Here is a 17986-nt window from a genome sequence, read left to right on the forward strand (position 1 = left end):
ATACTGCGGGTGTTTAACAAGACAGGATGGCTGAACCTCGGTGAGGTTTGATCAAACCATGCAGGCAATCACATTTCCAGGATAAGTGTATTTTGAGGAAAGCCTCCTCCTGTGGCACCACCATGGTAACTTCTCAATATCAGATACAACAATACAGCAGCAGGGGAAACAGGCTACAGGTGTATTTCCACCCCATTTTCCCCTCTCCGCAGTTTAAATCCAAATTCCTGAAAAAAACCTCCCTCTGTTCAAATTGGCACCCCCCCGTGGCTTATCCAGAGTGCTCCCGAGCTGTTAGAGGTGAAGCCGCCCTGTGCCAGCGACCCTCCAGATCACCAGCACAGAAGAGGCAGTCAGCTGGCAGGTGAGTGCTGGAGCTGTGGCAAATGCGTTAAAGCACATTTTAAGAACAAGTTTGAGTGCCTGTCAGCTGCTGAAGCTGTACTTACTCTGTTCGTGAAGTTTCCTTGTACAAGACCCTCTACAAAGAGCTGCGATTTGAAAGCCTTAACAAAGGACGAGAGAGACTCAATGGAAAGGCCGTTCATCAGCGTCTGGTATTTATCTATCATGGACCACCTGCCGTGTTCTAAAATCAGGAGACGCACGTCCCTGCAACACAAGAAGGAAAACAAAATCAAGGCCGTCAAGAGCTGGTTAATGTACGAGATCCCATTTCTGACTCAGGACCGTGCTGGAGACAGGAAGACGGTCCCCAGGAGCACTGCCATGGGCTGACCCTGCCCTCCCTCAGCACCTCTTGGCTACAGGTCGCTTCAGAAGAGCAGCTACCTGGATGCCCAATCTGACAGACGGTTGGTATGCTACTTGCAGAGCTGCTTGAGCTCTCCAAGCCACAAGCTAACCCTGGAAACAAGCCTCCAGGATTGCGGAGCAATTCCCGAGCTTGTCAGCTCAACCTCCACACTTAGCGTGCAGCCGCTTTTTGCCCTCCCCCAGAACTCACTTGGCCAGAGTCTCAGGTTTGATGAGGATGTTGAAGTATGTTTTCTTCAGCTGCTCTGTTATCATTTCAAAAACTGCTGGAGTAAAGCTGAAGTCAGACAAGTAATCAATGATGAGCTGAAATAGAAGCTATAAAGGAAATAGTTTTAAGTCAGGGTGGTTTTTTTTTCGTTTGTAGTTTTTTGTGGGGTTTGTTTTGTTCTTTTTTTTTTTTTTTTTTAAAGAGAACCAATTTAAACTTAATCCTATATAATAATTTTTTAACAATCACCATTATTTGGTCCACATAAGAGACATGCAGGGTTACTAAAGCACATTCCTCAGTTCCGCTAGACGTTATTCACTAAACAATTCTATACCAAATTACAGTCCATTTCAAAAGAACTGCCTTTTTAAAAAGTCAATGAAATAAGCTCAATATCCCAAATCAATAGGAGTTTCCACATTCTACTGAAACAAACTTAGCCTGTAACTCCAACATTTCTGCATTAGATATTCCAGTTTTTCCTTTTATAGCTGACTAGCACAGTGACATCAAAACAGAGCAACATTCATGATTAAAAAAGAATATTCAGACCGTGCTATTTGCACCTCTGGCTTTTTTGTTAAACCTCCCATTAATAAGCCTGACAGATGACTGACAGTCTTGTTAAGGCTCCAGGCAAGCTCTTGCAATGAAAGTCTAAAGAAGCTTGGCAGTTCTCTCCTCTTCAATCATTATGTCCTCTCTGTGCTTGCCATGTCTTACGTGGCCAGTGTTCAGAGAACAGGAAGAGGGATCCCTCGTAAGGTGAGCTCTTAGCAACCCAACAAAGAAAAACTGCACCCCAAATGAGTATGTTCAGAAGCTTTATCTCCAAAGTCAAATTGTAAACAAAACCTGTTTTCAGACACACTTCTCCAGACAGCGCGCAAATAGCCTTAGCTCGTAGATGGAGAGGCACTAACACTATATGGACATGGGAGACTCATAGCTCCTTTTAAAGGAAAAGCTCTTGAAGTCTTAATGGAGATACAGTTATTAATGAAAGGAAGATTTTTCTTAAGTCAGCCTAAGGTCAGTAATTTGAGCTTGTGTAAGCGAATAAAACTACACCTTTATACAAATAAGCACACAAAAAAAGCATTTGCTGCATTACCCTGTATCGGAACAGAGACACATATTTTCCAATTTAAAATACCCCATCAAAACGTTCAAAGCTCCAGCCAGCTAGGCTCCAGCTGCTAAGACAAAAAGCACATATGCTGAAAAGCCACATGCATAGAAGTATTTAGAAGATCAGCAGTACTTACAGGTAGTTTATGATTGAATCCTTTCACTCGAATGACTAAGCCATGCTCTCCAGCCACTAACTTGTATTCCAACTGAGCGACGTCTGCTTCGTAAGCTGGTTCACCAAGATTGTGGGAAAGGATGTTTACAAACGTATCAAACAAAACTATGCTGGATGGAGAAAAAGGCAGAGGGTTAAAAAGAAAGAAAAAAAGGAAGCAATAGAAGAAAGATAAAAATCAAGCCCAATGAGTTTGATAGTACAAACAAGTTCTCCAACAGAAACAAATACTTGAGTAAAATGAGATTCAAAAAGAAATTTTCAACAAATCTGGAAATACAGAATGCAAGTTTCCCTTTGTCTAGAAAGCGCGTGACACTACTTAACAATTATTTTAACATTCAACTGTTCTTTGCAATAAATAAGATTCCAGCTTCACATAAGGTAAGATTTCTTCAAGGTAGGAATGCATATTTTAACATGTCAATGCTCAAAACATTGAGTAATCACAGAAAATAAGATCATTACACTTTATGTAAAGGAATGGGGGACAGATGGACTCAGTTATTCTGAAGACTCGAGTAATGAGATGACTATTTATCTATCAAGATAAAAAAATAATAATAAGCTATAGCAAATCTGGCCACACAATGTGGAAATTGCAGCCCGTGCTTTCCAATTTTTGTTATCGCCTGGATTCCAATTTGAAGTTCAAATTAACAAAGCCCTGATGAACACGGATCTAGAAAGGCTTCCCCAAAGCATCACTTGTGCAGGTCTCAGCAGGCTTATGAGAAAAGCGTTATGAAATTTGTTACTAATGGCAATGCTAGCCTAAGACTGGCAGAAGTGCAGCACGTGCAGAGCTATAATCTTGAGGTCCATCTAACGAACAGCTGGTTTCTAAATGCTGCCGATAGTTTCTTCACCTGCTCTCACAGCCTCCCAAGTTGCTGGGTTCAGGGCATGACTGTGAACTGCTCCTTTCAGGACCGACTCCTTCACTAAGCACTTCCTTCTGGTATGTGCACTGCTGCTGTTACATTAATTTTTCCAAAACTTGCACTGGGGAATAACACACCGTGAAACTCCTACGCATCTCTTCGCTACAGTGATGACCTGCTGCTTTCACTAGGTATGGGAATTGAGTTACTGTGCAAGATAAGCATAAATAATACAATCCTCACTTCTCTGCAGACTGCTGTATCAATGGAGAGATCAGATGGAAACGAACATAACCTGGTGGGGAAAAAGAAACTTGAATGAGCAATTGTATAAAAAGTGACCACTTTCTAACGTGTCATTTCCATCAGGTTATACTTTGGTCACAATTTGAGTCTAATGAAAATGGCCATTCAGCTATAAGAATATATTTTTGCTTATAGTCAGTCATCATAAAATGTCTTCTCTTTTTCACTCCAAAAACTTCCCTTTAAAATACCAAATAATAGAAAATACAAAGCCGTGCTTTGCAGAATACTAACCGACATGATGTGACCAATATAAATAAAAAAGAAAACTCCACAAAACATCTGCTTAACAGACACTAAAAAATGTGACATTCTGCTTGAAAGCAGCAATATATTTCCCACATTTGTCACAGACCCAGGCTATAAGTTTTCTCTTTCTGTAGAGCAAACTATAATCTCTTCTAACTCATGTGTTCCTTCATTTTCAAGCCCTTGTCTCAGCATCAATATTCTGTCTGCCAAATTCTGTCTATAGCCAGACATTCAGAAGTCAGTATGTTTCAGTGATTCCACTTTTTAACCTGAGGTATCAGCAGGGTTTCTTTGCTGCAAAGTAGTTTACCTGCTTCTCTTTTACTGTAGCCAATAAACACATCAAAAGCACCACAGAAGAGCTGACAGTAAACACCGAGTTTAAATGGTGAACACTATCATAGGTTATTTGCCTTACAAAAATTCCAGCTGGTAAAAACAGGGACTTCCTATTCTTCGGAAAGCCGTAAGGCATTTACCTTTTGGGATTTTGAATTTATCATCCTTCCTGTACCAGAGACAGCCTTGTTGCGTGCTTAGTGTTTTGACTGGATATTCTGTCTCAGGGCAGTCAGCAACTTTCAAAGCAAAGTCAGTGGCTAATAAAAGAAAAAATAAACCAAAACAAGAAGTTAGCGGGTTTCACGGACATAGCCAAGCTACATACATGAAAATCTTCAAAATTATCAACAATATACAATTTCCCCTTCCCAGTTTGCTAAATTATATGTGATAGTGCTTTCCTAGACCCAAAGAACATTCATTTTTCAGTTCCACACCAGAGTAGTGGCTCAGCAGCAGTGCAGAAACGGTGATGTTGCATTCTATTAAGGATTCAAGTGATGGGTTTATTTTCATTTGGTTTTGGCGACAAAGCCAGATGGTATTTAGATGCTTTCAAAACCAGCAGGATTAAATAAATAGAATTGCTCTTCTAGGGTGTCCAGAGCTCTGTGTTAACTCTCACTGATGGTGGGAATCCTGCTCTGTTATGGCTATATGATCTGCAAGTTTACACCTTCGAAAAACTCAGCTCTTATAAATAGAAGAACATTAAATAAAATTCAGGTGAACAGAGCTCCCACATTTTTTAATTTTCAAAAAACAGATTGACGTGCAGATGGAAATTAAGATTGTTTCTAAACCACAAAAAATTCTCAAATAAATTGTTGGGGAAGATTTCACTCGTGCTCAGGTACCTTACCTATGTATTTGTTTTCTTCTGGAAGGTGTAAATCCTGATTTAATTCAAAGTCACTGGCCCATAAATCACTCCAGTACTTGTCAATATCTATTAAAAAACATGAAACGCATTTAGTTCAAGGGGAAGGCAATGCTATCCTATTTCCTAGGCCAGTCATCTCATCTCTTAGTTATCTCCATGAAGATTTGCAGTACAATAGGAGTTTCTTAATGTCATCTGGTTCATCATGGCTCTTTCTAAATCCCTTCCTACAAACTCCCCTGGAGCAGGACTGAAGCAGTCCTATTAAAAAGTAAATCAAGCCTGCCTGCATTAGTAATCCAGCTACCAACACACCCTGTCCTTCATTGTTTGTGTTCTTTCCCCTGTTCAGGACTTGAATGGCAGCCAAGTGGAAGGCTCCCTGGGATCCCTGCCTCCTAAAACGACTGTAAACTAGGGAGTGGGAATCAACTGATATGAAACAAAGAAGAACAATTATTGAGTAGGACAAAGTATTTGACTAATGATGAGGTCAGTAAAGCACTGAGCATTCATTTCCCTACTTACACATGGCTGTATTTTGTGTTATCACCCTTTTAATATCTCTAATGCACGAATCAGACATTCTCTTAAGTTTCTGCTGCTGTTTTACCTTCCACGCTGTACTGGGTTCCAAACCACCTCTCTTTTAGATGACACTGGCCTTCGTTGGCAGCAGACAGCAAAACGAGGTTGGCTCTCTGAGGACTGAGCTGGTTAAGGGCATCAGCAATGATCTACAAGTTCAAGACAGTATTTCAGTTCAAATGCAACTCTGGCTCTGCCTGACCCAGCAAAGACTTCTTAGTCTGAACACATGAAGAACAAGAAGTAACAACTTACAAAAAAGGAGATTTGCTTTCTGAGTATAAAAAGAGTGATTCAATTAATACAAAACCCGTGCCTGTATTATGCCTAATTATATGCCTATATATCTGCCTACATTATATAGCATGCCTATATTTTCCTTGCATCAAAACATGTAATCAGAGTTCAAAGAATACTTACCTCAGGCTTGTATTCAAACAAGAGCTGGTCTCCTGTCAGAAAATCCTCCTTCTGAAACAACTGCATGTTCTCACAAAGGCTTTCCACATAGTCAACTGGATCTGTCTGCAAGCAAATAAAGATATTTTTCACATAATCAGAAAACTAAAATATCAATGTTCTGTTCTGAGAAGAGCTTGACTGGTCAAGTGTGTTGAGCATGAGTTGCCTGCTCTGCTTATTATGGCATTTAGTTTCGGTTTTTAAACTAAGTATATTTCCTAACCATATCTAATCCTCAGGACTCCTCTGAGAATCCAGAAATGTCAGACAACATCTTTATAGAAGAAATGGCCTTGAGCATGTGTTTACAGTCATTAAACCTACTAGGTTAAAGACCCAGTAGAATGTACTCCTTGCCTCCAGGGAACATACCAGAGTTGCACAATTCAAGATTTAAAGTGATCTGGAAGGTGGAGAGAACAAGCTGAGGAACTGCTGCACTGCACGAGTACTTCTGATTCTGCTCCTTTCCTAAGCTCTCTGCCATGATGTGCAGCGTGAGGAGGAAAAGATTCTCCTACTTGGACATGAAAGTACAAGTTGCCTTTTAACTGTGTAAGACTGCCTAGTGGAGAGCTTCTTGCTGAGTGCTTTTTGGTTCTTTTGAGCCAACCAGCATCATACTGTACAGATTCTGGGTCCAGCTACAGCCCGCAGTTCACCTGAAAAGAGGTGAGTTTGACACATCTGTGTCTTATAAATGTAGAGGAAAATCTGACCAAGAATTTTTTAAGACACTGTACATCTGAGGAACCATTAAACCTCTCTTGAGGCACATAACTGCTTATCACCAAACCATGCCTCTCTGACCATTATTTTTTGGGATGGCCATGTAACAGCTCTTTCCATCAACCAGAAGAGTGGCCTGCCATGACTAAATCATTCATCTGTCCCTAAGATGCACAGCCCCGTCACAAAAGCACATACATATCTCTGTTCTTTGCTTTCTGAGTTAAATCCCTGCACTGTCAATAATCTCTTAATGATCACTCAAAATCAGCTGGCCAAAAAGGCAGGGCTCTTAACAGTGGGTGTTTCCCCAGCGTAAACTCGGGTGTTTTCTATCCTTGCCTGGCTCAGTGCTGGGAAGTACATAGTCTATCAGAGCAGTAACAGTTTTGGGGAACATAAAATTCTAGCTGTGAGTACTAAAAAGAACCAGAAGACTAGTAGGAGCCTTTCAGCACTAAATAGCTTCGTTTTGATGAAAAAGTCAAACTTCAAATTGGACAACCACTATTGGTAATCATCTAAGACAGAATCATAAAACTGTACGTAGGGCAACAGGTGTTCATTCCTGTTACTTCCAATATATTAAATAGGCATTCTTCATAGATATTTAGTTGTTCTTTACTGTCCAAGGAAAGCTTTTGTTAGAAGACAGCCTGCTGTAATCTTGTAATAGTTGAGCTTCACTAACAAATTCATAAAAGTTGTATTCCACTAAAAAACCACCATATGACATTTAAAAAACACACTTGTAAATCAGCGTAAACTTGTTCCTACCAAAGAAATCCACCGCTGTTACCTGTCACTCGGGGTTGTTGGCAGCAGTCCTTGCTGTCTGTATCACTTACAAATCCACTTCTGTCATTCAAAAGCCACTCAAGACACTGAATATCCTTCATATGCTATTTTGAAGGAAGAGCTACAGATGCAAGGATTTGCTAAAAGTGACATTTCTAACACCCTGATGCTCACAGCAGACTGGCAGGTCTTAAGAGTGTCTGAAAATACTTGGAGCATCTGGAAAGAAAAACTCCACCTTTAATATTTCCTGGGGTTTCTTTTTCCCTCCTTCCTGCATCTGTGCACCTTAAAGGAACCAACAAACTTCAGTGGTGCTTTCGAGCCATATATATAGTATATGGATCTGTTTTCCCAAAAAGAAATTTTAGTGCCATTCAAAATAAACATGTTACCTAATAAGAAACAGAAAATGGCTAAATGTAGTGAGAGTAAGGAAGTCAATGCAGTGAGGCTTCTCACATTATCTAAATTGCATTCCCTTCTTTTTCTTTATCTTTAATAAAAAGTAAGATTTCTGGTAACTGCTATTTCAGTAAGCCAAGGAAGACTTGAGACAAACCCACATTTAAGTGTGTAATGTTGTAAGGGCAGAGGAGGGGGTCAGTAGCACCTTAGCCTTTGCGAGGCCAGGCCTCCAGCAAGGCACACCTTTCACACAACACTGCTTTCCTACACCCAGAAATCAGCAGTGCCAGAACAGCTCAAAAGAAGTGAAATTAGACAATAATAAGGAAAAGCCCCAAACAATTTGCAGAGCACTTGGAACTTGACACACAAGGGTCTCATGATTAAAACTGAAAAAGAGCCTACCTAGCAGATAGAGAATGAAAAAAGTAACATTTAATTCTGCTAAGGAAAAAGTCACAATATTTCACCACTTAGAATAATTTTTTTTTCAGCAAAATACAGTCTTATTAAGGGCGTAACGTTTCCAGTTGAACAGAACTTTGAAAATGTGTTTCAAAATTAAGAAGAAATCCTTTTTATGATTCATCTACATCAACACAAATCAGTGGATGAATACCTGTTCCTGGTAGTGAAATTCATTAGCTTCAATCTTCTGTATTTCTTCCCATATTCTGTAAAGAAGGGAGAAGAGAATAGAAGTGGATTTCCTCCATTATTCAATAACATTTATCAAGAATCTGAAAAAAGCAGTCTTCTAGGAAAGGCATCAAGGGTGAGTTCAGTGATTCATTCAAGTACAAAACATGCAGACCAGCATTACACGCACTTGCCTTCCATCCAAAAGGGCATTTCTCAATTGGCAGAAAGTTCTGCTACTTTCCAGGGAGGAAGACTTAACTATAAAGGGTCAAAATCTGATATCAAATTAACATGAAGGCTAATGCCAGAACACCACAGTCCTGACTTCCATAGATTTAGCTCAACAAATTTATTTAAATAAATGCAAAACTGCACCTTACAGCTACACTAATTCGACTTACTAAAATTAGAAATTGGATCACAATAAATCAAACTAACAGCAGCAAGAAACAAGCAAAACATTTAGCACATTAATTTTTAAACTTTAACTGATCTGTTTCCCACATAGACAAGCTTTACTACTGACTCACCATTTATGCTCTCGTAACCCCACAAAAAGTGCAAACACTACAAATAAAAGGCTAATGGAGAAGGACAATCTTGCAAATATCTGATGTAGTGGCCAACACTTGCCTTTTATCTGGCCCTCTTTTCTGCAGCATCTTCACATATTGAAATACAACATGGGCCACCTGCAGACAGAAAGGAACAGATTAATTTTTCCAAACATTAGGAAAACAGTAAGAAAATCAAGTTGCACTAAACCATACCTCGTAGAAGTGCTTGTAACCTTCATCAGTCAAAGTCACGGAAATGCTGAAGATGGAGTAAGTGGAGTTCTGTTCAAATCCCGTCTCACCATTTCCTCCATATAATGCAAGAGCCCAAAATCTATGGAATAGTTAAGCGTACTTATTAATTACTCATTTTGGCTTTATTTGAGCTTAGTTACAATTAGCATATCATAGCTTTACTTCAATGGCTTTCAATCCATTTATACAGTTCACACAAAGCTTTTCCAACATAAGAACCTCAGTGTACAGAACTTAATAACAGTGAAAAAGCTAAGTTACCTTTTGGAGAGCTCTTAAAGATAAGTGACAGATATTGCTGATCCATGGATCACAGACCAGAAACCACTTAATCCTTACTTGGGTCTATCATCAATTTAAAGAATATCACTACAAGACGTTGATACAAAAAAGGCAGACTTAGCCTGCTTTTATATATATAGAAAATACATATAGATAGAGTTTGCCTTTATTTTAATGATAGCAAAGCATTTAATAACTATGCTTAAACAAATACATACTTTTTCCGAAGGAAAGAAAGAACACTGCCTTTGCCCTCATGTCCCACCAACCAGGAAATATAATGAAGAGGCTTCACCCTGAAAGGAAATTTGAAGGACATTAGATGCTAGGAGGTAATACATTTCACAGAAAGAACTCAAATCACTAGACAAATGACTAAAATGTCACTGTCTCTTCGTGGCAAGTTTTGCATTTTCAGGCACCATTAGGATAAGAAGCTAAAAACGCGGGAGTTCAGAAGGTAATGACTGATCTGAGTCAGTGAGGAATGATGTTAAATCTGCATCAGTTTAAGGAATTTTAAAAAATGTTGCCCTAGTTGAACCAAATTAATCCATAACACAAATGAATGAGAATCTTTGGTTTGTTTTGAAAGTCAATAAATTATTCGCAACATAAACATGGTGGAAGTAAAATACAGCACCACTGTACCTGTAATATTGTTCTTGTGGCGGAAGCGCCCAAGTGATACTCAATGAATGAACCTTCCTGATTGGAACAACTGAACACAAATAAATTTGTTTAATATGAATATACATAGATAAGAAATTTTACATAAAGCAGAAAGAATGGTTAAAAGTTATTCAGAACCACACAGAATTATTCTACAAAGTGCCCAGATCACACAGAGGAAATATGAAACTATGCATTCAAAACATTTAAACAAATCTATTTTACTTACCTCTGTAAAGCTTGTGAAATTCTGGTGTGTCAAAAGGCTGAGTCAGATGGCCAAAGCTGGGTTTGGGTAAACCACTTCAAAGCAAAATTAAAGTGTGATGTTACTGGCAAGGATTCAAGGCCACACCGAGATCATCACAAGACGTAAGCATCCATAGCTCCGACGTGACAGAGGCAGTACACCAGACAACCAGAAAATGGCCCTTAACAAAGGCAACCTGGCATTCACTTGGATTCTGCCCGCAGAATAGTTATCCAAGATTTAGACACCCCATCAACTCCTCCCTCTCCTTCTGTCCAAGGTGGTAACAATTAAAAGCTCACTTTCCTAACAGGGGAAAGGAAAGCCAAGCACAGTAAACAACTTCCTAAGTTGGCCCTGGATTCACAGAATCCTGACGGATTGTCTTGCGGGGAAGGAGGAAGGAGAAGGACTGGGGGTGGGAGAGACAAATGTGTCTCTGTACAGCATTAGACTTTCACAAGCGCATTTCCACGCACAACAGAAATAAACACCTTGCAAAAGCAGAAAATTAAAGGGGAAATAAAATGCTTTTCAAGTTAGTAAGGCTGTTGCAGACTCCCCTTTTTAGACAGCACATCGGAGTGAATTATTAAAAAAAAGATCAAGTTCTAACCAGTTGCCACCCTATGGATGACACTTAAATTCAAGATATGGTCTTAATTTACTTTGCTGCTAATTATTTTCGACATAAAGCAAACATAAGAAATTTAAAATTATAATCTAGGTTTGAATGATTTATCCAAAAATCAAGGTATCAGCAAACACTGCTGCAAGTTAGCACCACACAGCTTGCAGGCTAAATAATTCTTATGCATAAACAAAATCTTCCTGAAACAATTAATGCCAGTCTTTAATTTCCAAAGTTGCCCTTTTTTTCTGGGTAAAGATGTTAATTAACAAATATTAATTTCCTTAGTTTCTCCAGTAAGGGATTTTTTTAAAAAACACCATCATTTTAAGAACAGATAATTTTATAATTTGTAATGCCTTTATGCATCAAAAGAATCATACTTATTTGGGATCTCAGAGAAGATTTCCGTCACCCACTTTTCCAATGTATCCAGTGTTTCTAATAAGGAGAGAAAAAAAAGAAAGCCAGAAATGCAGTTTCCTGAAGATCTAAGACAAATTCTTTATCTTATCTCACCCATACAGTTATTTTAAAGAGGTTGCAAATCAGTATACTTTAAAATTGCAAAGTTCTAAATTATAAGCCTCAAATCTGTTGGTTTGGGCCAATTCTTAATATTCACGGAACTGTATCTTTGGTCATAGCTGTGGTTTTGTGTGTAGGGTTGAAATCTCAGGCTGATGATACAACTGGGATTTAAAGTTCAGCTGTACCTGGTGTGACTGTGAAAAGGAATTACTGACTTAGGGATCAGTACTTGCTAGACTCATTCCATCACTCTACATCCAGAATATACACACCAGTTTTCACACTCAAATGCAGTCCTGCAGTGCTAAGAATTCCTTCTCCCCAACCTCTTTTCTAAGGGAAATGTGTCAAGAACCAGAAGTTTAAGGGTTTGTTGGGGTGTTTTGGTTTTTTGGGGTTTTTTTTGTTTTTGTGGGGTTTTGGGGAGGTTTTTTGGGGAGTTTTGTTTGTTTGTTTTGTTTTAAAATGACTGATTGGAAATTGTTTGTTTAAGCAAGCATTCCGATGCTGTATATACTAAACAACTACAATAAAAAAGGTGGGATGGGGGAAGATTCATGGTTTCTTTTGTTTTAACAGAGCTAGAAATACAAAGTTGATCTTGCTGGCTATCAGTTACCATGATTTTCTTCCCAATCACCAGAAGAAACATTACAATCCACCACTATGTAAATGATTATTCAAGAGGTGTTCAATGCCCTAAGTAGTTTACAGTCTAGACAGAAAATAAAAACACAGGAGAAGAAAAGGATTACCACTTCTATTATTATCATCTCCATTTTACAGATGGGAATTGCAATCAGTTTTAGCATTCAACAAAACCCCTAAGCACAAACCTAACTTGAATACACACAACTATTTTCAGCACAGGTCTCTACTACGTGCTTAGCTTCTAAGAAATGTCTGTCTTTGCTTCTCAGCAGAAACAACCCATAGGGCTGAAATGAAAATCAATTCCGTTTGCATAGGATTTTTCAGTCTATGGGGAAAAAACTTAGAGTCTCTATTCTTCCTAGAGAAATGTGTTTAAAACCTGTTTTGAAAGTGTCCCAAACAGAACAAGACAACTGGGAGACCCAGTCTCAGTCTCCCCCTCATCTTCTGTGGAGGTTCACTGTTGATGGCAGAGGAACCAGCAGCATGAAGTCATTTAAGCTGTCTGACTCTACATGCCTACAAGATTCTTTTTAAAATGTATCTTTGAGATTTTACCTTCTGTGTTAGTGTGGAACCTATTCAACAATTCAGTTAAAAGTTCCTCAAGAAGTGGCAGGATGACAATAACACAGCACAATTGCTCAAGTCTTGTTTCTTTTGGAAACCAGGCTAAAATCTGCATATAAATAAATACCTCCTGCAGGACTGGGCAATCCACTAAAACAGCTTGGGCTACAGCTGAACTGGTGCCAAAAGCCCTACACCAACAGCAGCAAGGAGCCTGTTTTTAGAGAACAACTGACGTTACCTTTAGATTGGACAACTAAAGTCATATAGTGAGCAGAGTAATGGCGCTGCCAGAAGTCCCTCAGTCTGGTGTAGGTATCAATATTATTCATTTTAGGCTCATGTTTGAGTGTATCCGCATTACCTGTAAACATTAAAAGGTAGGTAGTTATCTGGACGCTGGTTACATCAAGACCAGATATACCAAGAATTTCTTTTCCTCCCCTGGCACTGAGTCTAGTCACAGTAAGCACATTAAAAATACCTAATAGAAATTTGGACTTAAAGGAAATGTTAACTGAAGTTTAATATCTTCCAATTTCTAGTTCCTATTATAAGGATAGTTGATATTTCTATGACAAGGGAGGACAGAGTCTTCCTGCATTATCAGATCACCCATAATGCATACTGCACAGCTCACTCTGTGCTGCCAGCTATTCCCTCACCAATGGAACTCGCAGAACGGGGGGGGGGAAAATTACCTAAAAATTACCTACATTTCAAACTGGCTAACTCTTTACCCATCACGCTGCAATTTACACACTACCAGCATCACAAGGGTGAGGGAGCTAGCACTCTGATTGTCCAGGAGAGGAAGGACAAACTTCCCTTCTGCTCCACTCACACGGCTGTGAAGTCTGCTTCTGCAAGTTCAACAGTGAATTATTTACTTTGAAAAGGCTCCTTAGACACAAATCCAGAAATATTTTATTTTTCCAGGAAATGTTAATAGCAAAAAACAAGCTTAAGCAAGACAGATATGACTCAGAGAGTATCACCTTTACATTAACAGAAAGTTACATGATTATATGCCTAAGGCAACCTAGCTTTAACATCAGCAAAAAGCAGTACCGGAATGAAAAGTATCTTAAGAAGCAGAAAGCTGCTTTTATTCCCAAACATTTTACTGTAAAATGCGTAATTGCTCTAATACGCCTGAGCAAGGTTAGTGTTTGCTGTGATAAGATAGCTCACATTAGTGCATCTTTTAATTGGTTAAAAGTTTAAGTGTTATCCCCACTTTATAACATAAATTCAGAACTTACCCCAAAAAAATTTCTTCATAGGATGTCCAGGCCTGGCAAGACTCCCAAATAGCATCTCCTTTCTATTTGCATCAGAGGGTCTTGCTAGCTGATACTCTGGTAAAGAATTTACAGTGGCATGCATCAAAATTTGAGGTCATGTTCCCACAAAACAAAACAAAGCAAAACCCCCAACTGAACTGAAAAGGAGCCACACCACACAGATGCAGCCTGGAATTTGTTTCAATGTATGATGAAGTAGTGAAATAGGAAAAGAAACAGGACTTGCTAGCAGTAATGAACATAAGTGAAGAGAAGAGGAAAAATGTAGCTCATTGCTCAGAAGTAAAGAAAGGGATGATAAGGAGGGGAAGTATGTAAAGCCCCAACCTGAATGTTCTCAATCTGTTAAATTTAATGAGAATACAAGGCCATCAATATTCTGCATGGTCAGGCCCTGCAGAAAGGGCCAGAGAACAATTACAAACCTCCTTCTCCCATGTATCACACAGAACAACTTCTAGCTTAATAATGAAATAAGAAATTGAAAGCTGAGCAAGATTGTAAACCGATAGTTTCCAAAAATGCAGTTTTACACTAATCTCAACATGGGATTCTGCCAAAAATTAAGAATTCACACTCTTGAACTGCGTTTTCCTGTTCCTGTTTTTGCCGGTAATAAGAAACACGCACAGCAGAACTGTAAACTAATTCTCTTGGCTGGGTTATTCTGCAGCCAGTTCATCAAGCTGACATAATTTACGGGGCAGCAGTACAGTGTCAGTACAAGGGAAGGAGTGGATCTGCATGATGAAAGCAGTGCAAATGAAGGCATAAATTGGCTTAAGCTGTTGAAGAACCACACCTTAACTCAAAGACAGGTCCTTGTTTATATTGACACTTATCTAAATTCAAGGATCAAATTGCCCATTTTCCCCTGCCAGAAGACGATGACTTGGAATAAATATTTGAACGAGTTGGTATATCTGCCAACAACAGGGTTTTTTTCTAAAACAGTGAAGTTTTATAGGCCTGGAGGTATTCATCATACATTAGAAAATCAAGTGAACCCTCCACCCACTTCTATGCCTGGTTCAATTTCCTTCTGTGAAGCAACTTTGTAGTTATTAAGGCATCAGAATAAGGAGACAAGTACAATCACCTCATCTTATTGTATGAACTCCACGTGGGCCTGGAGAGAGCACTGGGGCTATGCTGGAGCTACAGGCATGTTGTTCACTGAAGAGCATCCACATGCTCATGTAATTACCCTACCACTTACTGCCAAACCACTTAAAATTATTAATTAATTCAAGAAATGAGATGGTAAACTCTTGCAGTGATGGCACAACATTCAGTCTTTCCCCTCTAACAGCCATTGATATCCATGAAACTTAAATTGAAGAGATTAATATCTCTGTCAAGTTAGGTGAATTTGACTGAAGAGCTCAGAAGGGTAGTCCGAAATGGAAACCAATAAACAGTGTTACAAAACAGGTTTTGCTTTTTTAAGATGGGCTAAACACACAGGAAAAGATACTCCAACTTACCACTGTCTACAGCCTCTACTTCTCGGTCTATCGCATCCCTGATCATTAGCGGGTGAATAAAGAATTGTGCCCACCTACAAAACAGAAAGAATCATATACTTTTCTTCAGTGTCTATTAAGCTAGGGCAAAACCCCAGCAATTAAACTCAACATCTACTATTTTAGTTTATAAAGTTGCTTGTCTTACTACAAATGTCATTCTTGACCATACTGTCTTAAGGAAAGATAAAAGCCAGTTTCGTGATACCATCAAAAACCAAAGGGCAGGGCTTCCCTGCTCCATAGAGTGGGAATGAACTGGTTGGGTACAGCAGGATATGGCACTAATGGGTGCAGGATTATCTGCCTTTGCATCCTAAGAATGATCGTACCAGGTCAGAGAAGTCATCCATCTAGTCTGGTTCCTGCCTCTAACAGGGACCAGTATCAGATGCTTCAGAGGAAATCCTTGGTTGTTCATTAGGAACAATATGACCACAGAGAAAGTTTCTTCCTAACTCCAGGCAACAAATTGTTGATTTACGTCCTGAAACATACAATTTTATTATCTACTATAAAAGTCAGTGTTGTCATCCAGATACATCTCTTCTCCTGTACCCATAGAGAGCAGAGCAATGGGAAGGGACAGATCTGCGGTGAATGGAGACTCTGCAGAAGGCTGCCAGAGAATCTAATATTTCTATTTTATTTGTTGAGGTTTTTTTAATGATACACTGATCTGGCTGAAGCAAAAGGTTATCAGTAATACATTGCTGACAGAGTTCTACGGCTACAGTACCCATTAAGCTAAAGACTACTGAAAGGTGATGTTTTTCAATTTCTTTAGATCCACAAGTGCTCAAATGAGCAGAAATCATCATCAGCATCCATTTATCTTCTTTGTATGAGATGCCATTCTACAGAACTTCTAACTTCTGTGTTTCCCATCCACTGAGCTGTTGTGACAGATTGCAATTATAGTTTTGGATTCTTTCACACTTCCAAACATCTAAAATAGCTAGACTAACCTGCAAATGAAAGCTGAATTTGGCCCAGTAAAGTAAAATTTGGCAATACTTGGTAGAATGTGCAAATACTTGTTCTTGGCATCATCACAGGAATGTATTTTGATCAAAAAAGTTCATGGTGGAGTCCTGAGATATTTTACAGCCTCAAGAATACTCAGCTGCCATGCCATCATGAACGAGTAATTTCCTTTCACTGAAGGAAGCCATGCCAAGAGGTGGAGCTCTGTTGTCCCAACATATCCCACAGCACAAAACAGCAAGTGAAATATCTTCTGGCAAGATACACTTCACTGAATAACCTGCATTGGGTTAAATGTATCCTTTGTGGCACACATTGTACCGTAACTTTCAAGGCTGCTCTCCCACCCACCATGATGAATTAGACTTGGAAGAAAAAAAAAAAAAGAAAAAAATTTAGAACAAACACTAACTCTATCAGGACAGATATTTCAAAGGATGAGTCACTGGGATTCTGGAAGCACTTCCCCTCTGAACAGTTCTCACATTGCATAACATTTCTCCTTCAATGTCATCAATGCTACTAGTTTAAGGGTGCTAAAACAATCAAAAAGCTACGTGCATTAAGACTTACACATGGATCCTAAGTAATCACACAGCAGCTACGCAGGCACTATCTCAAAAAACAATAAAATACCCAAAGGGAAATAATATTTTCCTTATATTCAATATTCCCTGTGGTAGTACAAGTACCTATGGAAGTTCAGCAACAGCCTTAATCACCCCAAAATGAAGAATTGAACAGCTACGCTCAAGCCCCTGAGGCACATATGAACATTTCTTAACACCCCATCACCATTTATATGAAATTACCTATCAAGCGCTTCCTTGAAGTACTTCCTCTGCACATCAAACTGGAAGACTGTTCGCTCACAGTCAGTCGAAGCATTGTCACTGCCCCCGTGTTTCTTCAGAAATGCATCAAACCCATTCTCATCTGGGTACTTCAAACTGCCCATAAAAACCACTGGAACAAAAATCAGCAAAAATTACCAAGATGCCATTAATTGCAGTTATAGCAAGCCCTCCTCAGCATGGTGTTACCTACAACTGACTCACGGCTCACACAGAGAGGCTAACTACTAAATAGCAAAAGACTCTGTCATCTGCCCTATAACTAGTGTAAACTGCCCTTAACAGAAGGCCCAAATAGACTGGAAACAACAGTGCC

At 39.2% G+C, this 17986-nt stretch overlaps 1 protein-coding gene across 1 annotated transcript in view; it reads right to left on the reverse strand.

Annotated features, from left to right (window-relative positions):
- Positions 1-17986, reverse strand: part of NRDC (nardilysin convertase) — a 29334-nt gene that overhangs the window by 5349 nt on the left and 5999 nt on the right. The window contains exons 4-22 of the mRNA XM_054833585.1: positions 17629-17782; positions 15791-15864; positions 14262-14357; positions 13238-13360; positions 11625-11682; positions 10590-10663; positions 10340-10409; positions 9907-9984; positions 9365-9485; positions 9228-9286; positions 8572-8626; positions 5976-6080; positions 5581-5704; positions 4947-5033; positions 4222-4341; positions 3428-3479; positions 2260-2410; positions 968-1095; positions 450-612 (exon numbers count right to left, since the gene is read on the reverse strand). Of these exons, the coding sequence (XP_054689560.1) occupies positions 450-612; positions 968-1095; positions 2260-2410; positions 3428-3479; positions 4222-4341; positions 4947-5033; positions 5581-5704; positions 5976-6080; positions 8572-8626; positions 9228-9286; positions 9365-9485; positions 9907-9984; positions 10340-10409; positions 10590-10663; positions 11625-11682; positions 13238-13360; positions 14262-14357; positions 15791-15864; positions 17629-17782 (1892 nt within the window). The remainder of the gene's footprint in view (positions 1-449; positions 613-967; positions 1096-2259; positions 2411-3427; positions 3480-4221; positions 4342-4946; positions 5034-5580; positions 5705-5975; positions 6081-8571; positions 8627-9227; positions 9287-9364; positions 9486-9906; positions 9985-10339; positions 10410-10589; positions 10664-11624; positions 11683-13237; positions 13361-14261; positions 14358-15790; positions 15865-17628; positions 17783-17986) is intronic.

The sequence above is a fragment of the Grus americana genome, chromosome 8 (assembly GCF_028858705.1).
Source record: "Grus americana isolate bGruAme1 chromosome 8, bGruAme1.mat, whole genome shotgun sequence".
In the NCBI taxonomy this organism is placed as follows: Eukaryota; Metazoa; Chordata; class Aves; order Gruiformes; family Gruidae; genus Grus; species Grus americana.